At 35.9% G+C, this 15,323-nt stretch overlaps 2 protein-coding genes across 2 annotated transcripts in view; one reads left to right on the forward strand and one right to left on the reverse strand.

Annotated features, from left to right (window-relative positions):
- LOC107832181 (uncharacterized) overlaps positions 1–1,176 on the reverse strand; it is a 12,871-nt gene extending 11,695 nt beyond the window's left edge. The window contains exon 1 of the mRNA XM_016659994.2: positions 718–1,176. Within this exon, the coding sequence (XP_016515480.1) occupies positions 718–810 (93 nt within the window). The 5' untranslated portion in view covers positions 811–1,176. The remainder of the gene's footprint in view (positions 1–717) is intronic.
- A 12,673-nt stretch (positions 1,177–13,849) lies between these two features.
- On the forward strand, positions 13,850–15,020 carry LOC142175730 (uncharacterized). The gene is made up of 4 exons (XM_075242711.1): positions 13,850–14,003; positions 14,144–14,226; positions 14,369–14,489; positions 14,782–15,020. The coding sequence occupies exons 1-4, from the start codon at positions 13,850–13,852 to the stop codon at positions 15,018–15,020; spliced, it is 597 nt and encodes a 198-aa protein (XP_075098812.1).
- The last annotated feature ends 303 nt before the right edge of the window (positions 15,021–15,323 follow it).

The raw sequence follows: 15,323 nt of genomic DNA on the forward strand, positions 1-15,323 counted from the left end.
TGGTGTCAAGAATTTAATAAGGCTCCCGCGTGTATCTGCCTACCCTCCCTTGCCCCTTTCTGTCTTATACCAATTTACCTTGGAAACCTTTCATTTAGCTGACAAGCTTTTCCTGCCTAAACTTTTAAATTCTTCAACTAAACAACAAAATTTTCCCATTTGCAGCTATCCACTAGTCTGGTACTAACAGTTTTTGAAATCCAACTTAAATTAATGGGGAAAAAAAGAAAAAAAATTAAGTTAAGCTGGAATAGCGGTAATCTTCCTCTTAACTAAATTGTCTTCTACAAAACCAAGTATTAACAGAACGAAGCAAGCTAATCAAGACCAAATACAAAATCCAAGCTACTAACTGAAGACGTTACTACTTAAATAATGAAACTCCCGCTTAAACCCAATTCTGCCACAAACAAACAGAGAAAAATCTACCTTTAATCCGTTAGCAAATTCAACTTAAACGAAAAAAAAACTGGAAACAGAGCTAAGCTTCGTCCTACTGAATTATGGAAACCAAAACACTAAGAATTAACAGAAAGTAGTTAAGCTAAGCAAGACCTAGAAACGTTCAAGCAACTATAGTACATGAATTGAGGCAAGCAAAAAACAGAAAATTACAGAAAGTTCAAAATTCTAATGCTATTACTCTAGAAATTGAAAGTGCTCAAGTAAAATAACAGAGCTGGTACGTAGGTAAAGCTGAAAAAATAAAATTTGTACCAATTTTTTCCAGGAAGGAGGTGCAGGAAGCTCCACCGACACAATTTCATCATTAATTATGTTATGAATCTCCTTCTCCATAGGACTTGCCATTCTTTAAAAGAGACAAAATCAGAGAGCCTCAGCTTCGTTTTGAGCAAAACCCACGGATAAAAATTTAGAGTTGAATTTCAACCAAAATTAAGAGGAAGTTGCTTTGATAAAGTTGCTCAAACTTGATTGATAGCAACCGCCACGCCGTGAAGCAGATGGACCACACGTGCCACGTTGCCAAGTTTCCAGGACTCGGAGTCGGAGCCTTATCACATTCAACGCTACAAATTTTATTAATAATTGACAAAATCGGTGACAAAATTTTCGAAAAAACAAAAAATATATTAAAATAATTTCCGAATATCTTATATTTCGAAAGTCTGCAGTGAGAGCGGTCCAAGTGGTATATTCGAAGGCGAAGATCCGTTCGTTAAAGCTGCTTTTTCTTCACTAGAAATGTAAGGCAGAAGGTCCTAGAAAAGATAGTGACACTTGTAATGTTGTCTATTATTCTCCAACCTCGAAAGAGAGCGTGTCCTTCACGCAAAGATTACAAGTCGTTAGATTGTGGTGGTGTCATGCACGCTTTATGTCGAGCTGTTTCCGCTTATGGCCTGTAACTGGGAACATCAAACATGGGACCCGCGGTAGTGGATATGGTTTTAGATATCGTTCGTCCTTAGCTATGCTACTATTAATTGAATTGAAATTGGATTTTAGGTCCGGACAATCGGACTGGACTTGATTATATAATCGGAAAATTTATTCACGTTATTAAATCAATAAATACCTAACATCTCTTTCATGTAAATAAATATTAAATACACATGAACCATGTGAGTAAGTATTTTTGAACAACATTAATACTAAGCAAGAGGTTGTGAGTTTGAGTCACCCCAAAAGTAAGGTGGGAAGTTCTTGGAGGGAGGGAGTTGAGGGTCTATCAGAAACAGTCTCTCTACCCCAAGATAGAGGTAAGATTTGCATACACATTATCCTTCCCAGATTTCAATAGTAAAATTATCCTGAATTATTGTTGTTGTAGTATCCATCCTAACAAAAACCACATTCTTTTATGAACTAAACAGTTTTGGCACTTTTCTGGGAAGAAAGAAAAAGTGGCGTTGCTTTTTGTACGTTGGTCTATCAATTTCTACCAAGCATTTCTTTGTTATCTAGACCAGTATTTTAAAATGCGTGGGCGTAAGACAGGGCGTTTTACGTAAGCTTCGAGGCGCGGGGCGTAAGCCCCATGGATATTTAATTTTTAATATTTTATAAAATAATATAATGATAGTAAATATTTATAAACATGTAAAATTAAATAAAAATTGAAAAAAACTAGATATATGTGTGCTCCATCCCCACAAAAAACTAATCAAAATAATCTATTATACGTTATTTACAAGCACAAGTAATTTGAGTGTAAAAGAATAAAATTTTTTATATGCAGGAACAAAAAAGATGATTAACCTGCAATTTGAACTTTGAATTTGCTACTATGAAGAAGAATGTAGTTCTCTTTGTATTTGTAAAAAAAATTAAATATTCGTTACTTTTGAGAGATATTAGCAGACTAGCGGACAAGATAAAAAATTGGGAAAACCATGAATTAGGGCTTAAATCAATAAAAAAGGTCTTTACTTTTGAGTTCATTTTTAAACCTTTTGAGTAAATACCAAACTAACTTTTGAGAATTTGGGTATTATATGAAGAACTAATTCAACAAATTTTATTTTAATTTGAAAAAGTGTTTGGGGTTTACTCCTTACTAAAAAAATACGCCTCGAACGCCCGTGCGTACGCCCCGAACGCCCGAGCGTACGCCCCAAATTGCGAGGCGTACACCTCTTGAGACTTTCGCCCCACACCATCGCCCCGGGGCGTTTTTGGTACGCCTCGCCCCGGGCTCGCCACAGAAACGCCTTTTAAAACAGAGATCTAGACAACCGCAAATATTTTTCAATAACATTTTTTCAAAATTAATTTATAGTGGAGGCCTACTCTTCTCTATTATTTGCATAACTCATACTACTCTAATATTTATGGAGTTATGATTGTAACTGCATGATCTTCCTCTCAAATGCTTAATGACATGTTTAATGACATATTTACAATTGTGATTCTTCACTTTTCATGCATATATAAAGGCCTTGTAATATATAGGAAAAGATACACAATTTGAAGAAGAAAATCTTTTCCTTCTCTCACCTCCATTTCTTGTTCATGTTTTACTAAATTGTTTTTATTTCATAACACGTTATCAACACGATACTCTTACCAATTGAGATATCTATTTCTATAAGATATTATCTCCTTCCTAAAAGAGTAAGTCAATTTCTTTCCAATCCAGATATGAACGATTTCTCTTTTGCAAGAATAGTGAGATGACTTAGCTTGCTGGATATTTTTAATTCTTTTTAGTTCTGTTCAAAATTACTAGTCATATGCATGTGTCATTTGGTTTCCATGGCTTTTTATTTGCACGAAATGCTATGTGTTAATTACAATAGTCTTTACTGTTTTTCATATGTATGAACCAATAATTTAAAAATTATTTATTTAATCTACTACTAGATGCAGTGTGCATTAACTAATACTTAGATAAGGTAATATCATCAAGGTTTATATCTAGCTAGTCTATTGGGATATATTTTGTGTAAATACAGAATATGCTAGTAACAATGATTAAGCTTTCTTTTTTTTTCTGGAAGAGAACATATCTCATTACACTTTGGATTAATTTATGGTTAATGAAATGGTAGTTCATGATATATAGTACTATATCTAAATAATATGTTTTGATAAGTTTACATATAGTATATCAGTACATGAGTTTTACTAAATCAAAATTATCGTTGATAATATTCCTTATCATTTTTAATTTACTTATTTTTATCATAGTGTTTAATATGTTGAACTTACTAAAGTTTGAATTTATGTCTATGTAAAATTATGTTATATTCCCTGAAGTGAATCCGACAATTTGTGATAAACATTATATAAGGATAAGACGGTGGACTCAAATCCCAATGCACCATGAGGGTAAGGCGTCGGGTGTGAGTCCCGGTGCACCGTGATTATAAAAATTGGGTTTGATCCCCAACTCATTATGGCCTAGTATGCCCTTATATGGGTAAGAGTTGATGACGTAATGATGATTAAAGAAAAATAATATATTTTTCATGAAAAAGGCATGAAGATTGTCCCATTTGATTTGCTCTATTCTTGAAGTGAATGTGGTAGTGGCGCATAATAAGTATAAATAAAGACAAGTGGTTGACCAATGAACGTGGGCGTTCCAAAGATCAAAATAATAATAGTCATTACCATGATTATAAAAAGGAGAACAATAAGGGTTCTCAAAATAGTCTTTCAAAGAGTGAAGGCAATATTTACCATCAAATTGGTATGAAAAATAATAAAGCACGCCGCTGATTATGATCCATTCTTGAAGAGAATGTGACTTGTGATAAGCATTGAGAATGCAGACCCATTCCTAAAGGTGAATGTGGCAATATGTGATAAAAGTAATTAATAAAGACATACAATGCATGATTGGATGAATATCACACAACTCACCTCTAAGGAAGGTTTAAGTGAAATAAAGAGAATAAATATTATTGTGTGGTTATATGAATATGTCATTGGTCGCGTACATGTGATACGCCAAAAATATTTTGGCATGCCATATAAAAGTTATTAAAGGCAAAATTAAAGCAAGAAATGACTTTGCTTATGATGATTTTTACCATGACAATTTATTATGATATGATTTTCTCCGTGAAAGAGACATTCACTATATGGATATTGTGATAAAAGATCTTGCAGTAAAAGATCAATTAAAAGCTCCGGAAGAACTAATTTGTTACTACCCAGATGAATGAAATTGTTCATGACATTGATATTTTAGTAAGTCTCAAAAGAAATATTTTGAGTTTCAAATGTATTAGCCAAAGTGGTTGGCATATTGAGACTATAAATGAAAAGAAGATTAAATATCTTTATATTACTATAATCATACCGGGTAAATATGAAAGGTTACCTGATTTTTCTTCTATTTGTACTACACAAGTATAAGCATGATGATGCAATCACAAGCCACAAGTAAACTAGAGGTTTACTGAAACAAATATTAGTTGGCATGACCGGTTGGCCATCACGATTCAATTATGATGCGAAAATTAATTGAGAATTCACTTGGCATGTATTGAAAAAATAGAAGATTTTTCAAGAATTCTCTTGTGTTGCGTATTCTCATGATATACCAGATAAGGTTGAGATTGAATCCCTTGATTTCTAGAAGAATAAAAGGTGATAAATATATGGGCCCAGTGACCTGCCATGTGGACCGTTTACTATAATATAATTTTAATATATGCATCTTTTCTATGGTCACGTGTGCATTTGTTATCAACTTGCAATTTGACTTTTGCAAGGTTGCTTGCTCAAATTATTAGAGCAAAATTCCAGAATATAAATTATGATAATTTATCTTGATAATACTGGTTTAAATTCAAGTTGGTTTAGCAGAAATTGTATGCCTCCAATTATAGCTAAAATCATTGATTATGAGAACAAAACTCCCAAAACGAAATTTGGTATGTGATGTATTATTTAATATACAACAGCACTTGTACGCATCTAGCCAAGTTATGATATATTCTCCCTATCACAATTGGTTCAGGGTCAGGAACCAAATAATTTCTATCTAGAAATATGAATGTGATATATGATTTAATTGTTCCACCACAATGCAAAGATGGGTCACCAAAGAAGATTGGAGATATGTGTTGGTTATTCAAACATTAGGGGGAGAAAATGGGCAACTAAAAAAATAATACGTGGAATGAATTATTATGAATACATATAGATCCTCGTACAAGAAAATATGAACTTGAAGTTCAAGTGGTAATTCATTTGCAAATTATTGCCAGACACATTTGCTGACCCAAAGTTAAATGTCATATTTCAGCTGCTATTACGGGTGGGCGTCGGCCTGTTTGGTTCGGTTTTTATAAAGTTCGGTTCGATTTGTTCGGTTTTCGGTTTTCTATTTGGTGCACCAATAACCGAACCAAAATTAGTTCAGTTTCTTCGATTTTTGCTAATTCGGTTCGGTCTATTTTCGGTTCAATTCAGTCAATTTTGAACAATGGATAATGATTCCTATTCCACTTCACGTGATTCCTTACAGAAAAAATTGTTGAACACACTTAGTCAATTCAATGACTTGCGGTTCAGAGGTTGAACAACAAAAGGCTCCAGAAATTCCATTTACAGTGTGCAGCACAGCTTTGAAAGTTCTTAACTGAGCTCTGGATTCTGAGTCCTGCTCTTCCTCTATCTCTAAAATCTAGCTCATACTGTCTTGACATCTTATTGTAATGAGGAATCTTTGAAAACAACTGATTCACTTTGTCCATATGCTTCCCCCAATTTGTGGGTAGCCCATCGAGAAAACTATGTCCTCTATAAAAACTTCGGTTTTTCGGTTTAACCGAAAATCGAAGTTGTAAAATCGAGCACCGAACCGAACACCGAAATTATAGAAAACATAAGCCGTAAACCGACTGAATAAGCCGAAAAACCGAAAAATCGAAGTTTACGGTTCTGTCGATTTTTTCGGTTCGATCGGTATTATGCCCACCGTTAGCTGCTAATGCTCCAAATATAATAACGTCCTTGATGGATAGATTTTGTGGCACGCATAAAGCGTAATAGACTAATCGGTTCCAAAGTTAATGTTCCTTGAAGAAGGATATGAGCAAATGTTCAAAATTGTCATAATAAGGAGGCAACTGCTCTAGAAGAGCACCACGACATAACACTTCATAAGACCTCATGGGAGAGGCTCAGGTACCTGAAAATAATGAGATAAAGAGATCTAATTAAGTTATGTCTTTATTGGGTAATAATTGAACCGACATAAAATGATCGTCGACGATATTGTTAATATAATATAGCATTCAATATTATTGACGAGGATCTTGAGCTCAAATCTGTCATGAAATTTGGACAGATAAATGATTGGCCAAATGAAAAATACGCAATGAAAATTGACTTTACCTGAAAAATATGAAGTTGGAAGGATAATCCCAACACCTGAAAATATAAAGTCAGTGGAGGTATAAATGTGTTCTTGTTCGAAAAAAGTCAAGTCGATAGACAAAAACACAACTTGTGTCACAAGAAGATTTTAAATATCCTGGCATTTATTATATAGATACATGTTCTCCTGTGGTGGATGTAGTCATTATAGGTTTTAATCTGGCAATACATGAAAAAACTTGATATGCGTATAATGAAAATCATTGAAGGATTTAAATTGTTCTGAAGCATATTAAGGTTTCCAAGAAAGTTATTAAATAAAGCTTCAAAAATCCTTATACGGATTAAAACAATCAGGGCGCATGTAGTATAATCGCCTGAGTGAGTACCTGTTGAAAGAACGGTACAAGAATGATTCAATTTGTCCTTGTGTCTTTATAAAAAGATCTGGATCTGAATTTGTTAGAATCGCCATGTATGTTGATGATTTAAATATTATTGGAATTCCTGGGGAACTTCCTAAAGCAGTAGACTGTTTAAAGAAAGAATTTGAAATGAAAGATCTTGGAAAGATAAAATTTTGTCTTGGTCTACAAATTGAGTATATGAAAGATAGAATTTTTGTCCATCAATCAGCATACACTGAAAAGGTTTTAAAGTGATTCTACATGGATAAAGCACATCCATTGAGTACCCTGATGGTTGTGAGATCACTTGATATAAATAAAGATCCATTCCGACCTCATGAAAATAATGAAGAGCTTCTTGGTCCTGAAGTACCATATCTTAGTGAAATTAGTGCACTAATGTATCTTGCTAACACTACAAGGCCTGACATAACTTTTTCAGTTAATGTCTTAGCAAAATATAACTCTTTTCCTACAAGTAGACATTGCAATGGAAACAAACACATATTACGGTATCTAAAAGGGACTACCGATATGAGTTTATTTTATGGAAATGATTGCAATCCCGATCTTGTTGGTTATGCCGATGTTGGGTATTTATCTGACCTACACAAGGCCCGATCTCAAACAGACTATATATTTACATGTGGAGGCACTGTCATATCTTGGCGATCGACTAAGCAATCAACCGTGGCTATTTATCTAATCATGATGAGATAACTGGTAATCATGAAGTAAGTCGAGAATGTGTATAGTTGAGATCTATAATACATCTTATTCGAGACAAATGTGATTTGAAGTGTGATAAACTACCCACAATTTTGTATGAAGACAATGCAGCATGCATAGCCCAATTGAAGGGAGAATTTATAAAAGGAGATAGGACAAAGCATATTTCACCAAAGTTATTTTTCACACATGATGTTCAAAATAATGGTAATATCAATGCGCAACAGATTGGTTCAAGTGATAATATGGCTGATTTGTTCACCAAATCTCTACCGACGTCAACCTTCAAGAAACTAGTGTACAAGATTGTGATGCGAATTGATGCTCTCATCAGGGAGAGTTAATATGCGTTGTACTATTTTTCCCTTACAAGGTTTTGTCCCAATGGATTTTCCGTACAAGGTTTTTAACGAGGCAACCAAAAAGTATATTTCTAAATATGTGTACTCATTTTCCTTCACTAGAATTTTTTTTCCATAAGGTTTTTTTCTAATAAGGTTTTAATGAGTCACATTATCTATGAACATCCAAGGGGGAGTGCTATAAGAAAAATTAATTTATGGTGGATGTCTACTTTTCTCCATTATTTTCATAACTCACACTACTCTAATACTTATGGAGTTAGGATTGTAGCTCCATGATCTTCCTCTCAAATGCTTAATGACATGTTCAATGACATATTTACAATAGTGATTCTTCACTTTTCATGCCTATATAAATGCCTTGTAATAGATAAGAAAAGATACACAATTTAAAGAAGAAAATCTCTTCCTTCTATCTATCTCCATTTCTTGTTCATGTTTTACTAAATTGCTTTTATTTCATAATATTTTTCTTATTTTACTAGTATATCAACCTATTGTTACCAATTTACGAATTTTCTCTTTATAAAATATGCCGCTTACTTGAATTGACTCTTTAGTTACACACCTTTGAACATATTGAGCAATATTTATATGTATGTTGGGAAAAAGTAGGGGAATTATATATAAATACAACTCACACACATACATTACAACTAAGTGGCCTATATTTAACTTTGTAAAATTGTAATCCAAAAATAATAGGCTAAGATTCAACATTCAACTCCAAATAGATTCTCGAAATTACTATTTAATTTTTTTTAAAAGATACCCAAGCCTTTAAGTTAATCTTTGAATTAGTAATTGCGACTCAAAAATTAGTTCAACAAGCCAAATCTATTTTGGTGGTAAAAATTAAATGTTAAAGATAATCCACCATTGCTGAACAAGCTTAAATAAGTGGTTTTAAATTTTGGCTTTATGAGAAATTTGGAGTAAATGTTGCTTAGACTTGTTAGAAATAGTATAAGGAGGTTGTATACAAAATTTGAAGTCATTTAATAAAAATTTGGATTGGTCCACTGGTGGTAGGCTATAATTGCATTTTTTGGCCATTAATTACACTCTAATTCGCTGCACTTTAGTAGTGTTGAGCTTTAAATGATATTATTTTGCACTGAGTGTGTGTTTTATGCTTTGTAGGAGCGACTCTGATTTACGATGAGGTTGTGGAACTAATTGAGCTATTATGAAGCTTTGAAGTCTGAGTAAAAGCCCGTGGATTAAGTTGGGATCGTAATCAAGGATTAACGGACAATAATGCACTTAGCGAAGAGGAGCGAAGAATGGAGCAGGAAGCTACCCAGGTGCGGTCGCACACCTGGGCACGCAAGTGAAATATAAGAATACCCATAGTGCACGGTCAGTGCGCGGTCGCGCACGTGGTGCACAATCACCTGCCCAGGTGCGCGGTTGTGCACATCCTGTCCGAAAAATTTTCCAAGCCTATTTTTGTAATTTCGGAGGCGATTCTTTTGGACCTATATGAAGCCCAACTCGTCTAAAAAGAGGGTAGATGAGGATTTTTGGGAATGTTTGAGCTAGAGAAGATTGGAGAGCCACCAAGGGAGAAGACTCAAGAATTTTCAAGATTTCAACCTACAATCGGTACAATACGAGAGTTTGTATCAAATCTTTAGAATTGATGTTTTCTTTGTTCTTAAACTTATTTGAGATATCCTACTCCATTGTTATGGAGTAATTTCCATTTGGGTATTGATAGATATGGTGTTCAATAGCTTGATTAGGGATTCGATTCTTGATACTTGCTAGAATTAATTGATGGAGCTTGATTTGTATTGTGGAGTTATGTAGTATTTTCTTAACAGAAAGAGAAGTTTGATATTAAATTTCTGCACATCTTATGCTCTAGTTTAATTTTATGGTTCAATTAGGTAATCGAAGGAGCCTATTGAATTGTTGAGTGAACGAGAAAATAGGGAATATTCGTGAGAAATTCACCTTTAGATCATAAACATCATTTTTATTCTCGCAATTATTTACCATGCTTCAATTGGGTTAATTACTGAACTAGTGTTTAATCGAAGGAGTAGTAGTAGCTTTAAGTGTAATTTGATAATCGGTTGAATTCGTAAGAATCGATCGTATTATAGAGTGAACTAACTCAAGAATTGGATCCCGAGTCAGTTATCGTGCACCTATCTAGTCAATTACCCTTATTTTCCTCATAAATATTTCTTCGTGCTCACTTGCTCATTTTAGTGATAAATTGTTATTTGCTTGAACTTCAATAGTTAATCGTAGTAATAGTTATCCAATCAAGTGTTAGTTTTTCTGGATAGTAATCAACTGGAGATTATTCAAACACTATTTAATTCTAATTCCTGTGGAGACGATAATTAATCTATATTATCCTTGACTAGCGAGCATAAATTAAGTGTGTGTTTTGCACTCGTCAAATTTTGGCGTCGTTGACGGGGATTGGCAATCGATAGTGTTAAAAATAATTTGTAGTACTAATTCAGGAACAAAATTTTACTTTAGTGTATTCACGTTTTCTCACCTGCGCGCGGGGTACACATTTTGATTTCTCTGGTGTATGACTCGATCCTCTTCAAGGGAAGTGATACCATACGAACCAGAATTGGAAACACACCTGTGACATCTGAGAAAGGAAAGAGAATTAACGGAAAAATCTTTGGGACAAACTTCAACTCAAGGAACTATGGCAAATAGGACAATGAAGGAGTAGACTTAGCTGCAAGGGAGGCAGCATAACAAGAAGCTGCACGGAGAATTGCTGACGAAACAGTCGAACTAAATGGGGGTCGAAGGTTCAATCTAAACCAACCTTTGGTTGAAGACCAGTTCGAGAATGCAGTACCCCGACCGGGAAGATCATTGGGTGACTCTGCTAGGCATGTATATAATCAAGGAATGTCAAGTTTCAGACCTCCACCTATAGCAGCAAACAACTTCGAATTGAAGCAAGGCTTGCTTCAAACTATCCAAAATAACTGCAGTTTCAGAGAGAAGATGAACGAAGATCCTAAAACTAACTTTATGGACTTTGACTATATCATGAACACCTTCCAATACAATGGAGCATCAAAGGATGTTGTCTACTTAAGGGGATTTCCTTTTTCACTGAAGGATGACGCGAAGCAATGGCTTCGCAACTTACTCGCAGGTTCTATAAGGACATGGGAAGATATGACCAAGAAGTTTGTTGACAAATACTTTTCGGCTGCAAAAATAGGAAAGTTCAGAAGGGAAATTCACAATTTCTGTGAGAAGGAGACAGAAACGGTTTTTGAAGCTTGGGAATGATTCAAGGAGATAGTCAGGAAGTGTTAGCATAATAGAATTGATTTGTGGATGCAACTCCAGGAGTTTTGGGATGGATTGACACCGTCCTCGCGATGAACTCTTAATATTGCATGTGGAGGTCCAATAATGAAGAAAACGCCAGAGGAGGTTGTCTTAATCCTTGATGAATTATCTGAGGATACTAAATAGTGACCGGTTCAGAGTAATGACAGAAGAAAATCAGTTGGGGTTTACCGGGTGGACTCTAACATATCTATGCAAGCCCATTTAGACATCATGGCTAAGGAGATAAGAAAGCTGACATTATCTAAGGTACAAAGTGAGCCGTAAATAGCATGTGATTTTTGTGGATTGGGACACCCTACACACGAGTTCCAAGCATCAGCCGACGAAGTCAACGTAGTGGGAAACTTTAATATAGGAAACTGCTAAGGTGGAAACAACTATAATACTATGGGTCAAAGACATCTGGATTTTTCATGGAGTTCACCCAGCAGAAACCTAAATTCATGGCAGCAAAATAATCCCAGACCCCAGGGTCAAGGACCACCAGGTTTTCAGAACCAATAGAGGCAGCAATACCAGCCATAATAGTCAAATTAGTCTAGTATAGAAGATCTCATGAAGGCATTCATAAACAAATCAGATGAAAATTTTGAGACTCCGGGCACAGCCATCCGAGAGTATGGAACATCCATCCGAAATTTAAAAGACAATTAGGACAAATTGCAAATATGTTATCTGAGAGGACTCCTGGGACTTTGCCCTCTGACACTGAAAAGAACCCAAAATAAACAATTAAAGTTGTATCTCTGAGAAGTGGCAAAACATTGGCTGATCCAGTAGAAAAATCTAGACCTGAGATGGTGAGTAAGCAGGCGAAGACACCAGTAGAAAAAAAAAGTGAAGATCAGCAAGGCCAGAGTAGTAGGTTACAAAAGGAGATTGAACAAAGTAGACATATGCTAGCTATGCCATTTCTCCAAAAGATGAGGCGGGAAAAACTTGACAAATGTTTTGGGCGATTCTTGGAAATGCTCAAGCAACTCTACGTGAACATTCCTTTCATGGAGGTACTCACTCAGATGCCTGTTTATGCAAAGTTCTTGAAAGAAATTTTATCTAGCAAGAGAAAATTGGAAGAGACAACCGTGGTCAAGTTGAATGCCCACTGCAATGCCATATTACAAAATAAAATTCCCCAATAGTGGGGGGGACCCAGGAAGCTTTACCATACCATGCTCGTTGAGGAGTGGAAAATTCGATAAGGCCCTCTGCGATTTTGGTGAGTCGATAAATCTAATGCTTTTGTCTGTATTCAGAAAACTGGAAGGTGAGATTGGAGTGATCAAATCAATACCGGTATCTCTATAACTGGCTGACCAGACCACCATTTTTCCTGAGGGAATCATCGAGGATATTCTAGTATGGGTGGACAAATTTATTTTCCTTAGACTTTATTGTTGTGGATATGGAGGTGAACAAGGAAGTACCCCTAATTCTGGGGAGGCCATTCTTATGTACAGGCAGAGCTATCCAGATGAAGAGGATGATGAAATACCCCAGTGATGAGGCGTCCGCCTACTCATGTTTCAAAATAGATGTGGTTGAAGAATTGGCTAAAAGTTACAAGTTTGATAAGCTTATAATGGATAATCTCGAGAGGTGTATTACTCAGTATGGCATAGTGGAGGATGAAGATCCTACAATAAAGAAAGAGGCTGAAGCACTTGAAACTGAGGATCAAGAAGTCGATGAGCATGAATTAAAAGAGGAGGATTCTAGACCTAATGTGGAACTGAAAGTCCTCCCCACTCACTTAAAAGATGCTGTTCTTGAAACTCACACTTTTCCTATGAATATTTATGCTGATTTGACAGGTACACAGGAGCGAAAGCTTGTGGAACTACTGAAGAAGCACAAGAAGGCCATTGGCTGGAGTATAGCTGATATCGAAAGAATCAGTCCAGCAATTTGCATGCACAAAATTTTGTTGGAAGAAAATAACAAACCAGTCTTGCAGCCCCAACGCTAGCTGAATAAAAATTTGGAGGAGGTAGTGCACAAAGAGATCATCAAATTGCTAGATGCGGGAGTGATCTTTCCTATCTTTGACAGGAGTAGATTAGTCCAGTATAAGTTGTACCAAAGAAGGGCGGCATGACGGTGGTGAGAAATGAAGATAATGAATTGATTCCGACAAGAACAATCATTGGGTGGAGAATGTACATTGATTATTGAAGGCTAAATAATGCAACAATGAAGGACCACTTTCCACTACCCTTTATTAATCAAATGCTAGAGAAAGTGGCTGGACACAGTTGCTACTTCTTGTTGGATGGGTACTCCGGCTACAATCAGATACCCATTGCCTCAGAAGATGTTGAGAAGACCATATTCACATGCCCGTCAGGTATTTTTGCTTACAGGAGAATGTCATTTGGGTTGTGTAATGCACCTGCCACTTTTCAAATGTGCATGATGTCTATATTCTCCGACATAAATGGGAAGTGTCTAGAAGTATTCATGGATGATTTCATGATGGCTTTGAAGATTGCTTAAAGAACTTAGAGCTCATTCTTGAACGTTGCGAAGCCACACACTTGGTCCTTAACTGGGAAAAGTGTCACTTCATGGTAAAAGAGGGAATTGTCTTGGGCCACAAAGTTACTACATAGGGAATTGAAGTTGACAGAAGGTGGACATAATTGCTAGACTCCCTCCACCAACTTCTGTGAAGGGGATAAGGAGTTTTTTGGGACATACGGGATTCTATAGGAGGTTCATCAAAAACTTCTCCAGCATTACCAAACCGTTAACTGCATTGCTAGCAAAGGATGCCATGATTGTTTTCAATATGGAATGCTTAAGAGCATTCAAATTGATAAAGGAAAAGCTGGTAAGTGCCCCTATTATGGTGACACCGGACTAGAGCCAGGAACTCGAGATAATGTGTGATGCCAGTGATGTAGCTGTGGGGGCAGTTTTGGGGCAAAAAAAAAGATAAGATGTTTAGGCCAATTTACTATGCCAGCAGAACGTTGAATGAATCTCAAGTCAACTATGCTACTACTGATAAAGAGCTCTTTGTTGTGGTCTTTGCTTTTGACAAGTTTAGATCACACCTAGTGGGGAGAAAAATGATCATTCACACGGATCACTCAGCCTTGAAATATTTGTTGAATAAAAAGGAATCCAAGTCGCGTCTAATGCGGTAGGTGTTTTTCTCCAAGAGTTCGACTTGGAGATCAAAGACAGGAAAGGCACAGAAAATCAAGTCGCCGATCATCTATTTCGTCTTGAGAAACCTCCAGTTGAAACAGTTGCTGTGAGAGAAGAGTTCCCTGATAAGCAGATTTTCTCTATTGCTAAAATCTCTGAAAGACCACCTTGGTATGCTGATATAGCCAATTATTTAGCCAGCGGATAGTTACCTCGTGACCTCTCTCATGATCAAAGAAGGAAGCTTCAAGGTGAGGTAAAAAGTTATTTTTGGAATGAACCTCTCTTATTTAAACTGTGCGCAAATGGGGTGATTTGAAGATGTGTACCTGAAGGAGAAATGGCAAGCATTCTTTCTCATTGCCACGATGGAGCAGCTGGAGGACATTATGGTGGAAATCGCACTGTAGCAAAGGTCATGAAAGCATTTCTACTGGCCTACATTGTACAAATATGCTTGGGCGTATGTAGCTGCGTGTGACAAATGTCAAAGGACAGGTAACATCAGCAA

Source organism: Nicotiana tabacum, chromosome 22, assembly GCF_000715075.1.
Source record: "Nicotiana tabacum cultivar K326 chromosome 22, ASM71507v2, whole genome shotgun sequence".
NCBI lineage: Eukaryota > Viridiplantae > Streptophyta > Magnoliopsida > Solanales > Solanaceae > Nicotiana > Nicotiana tabacum.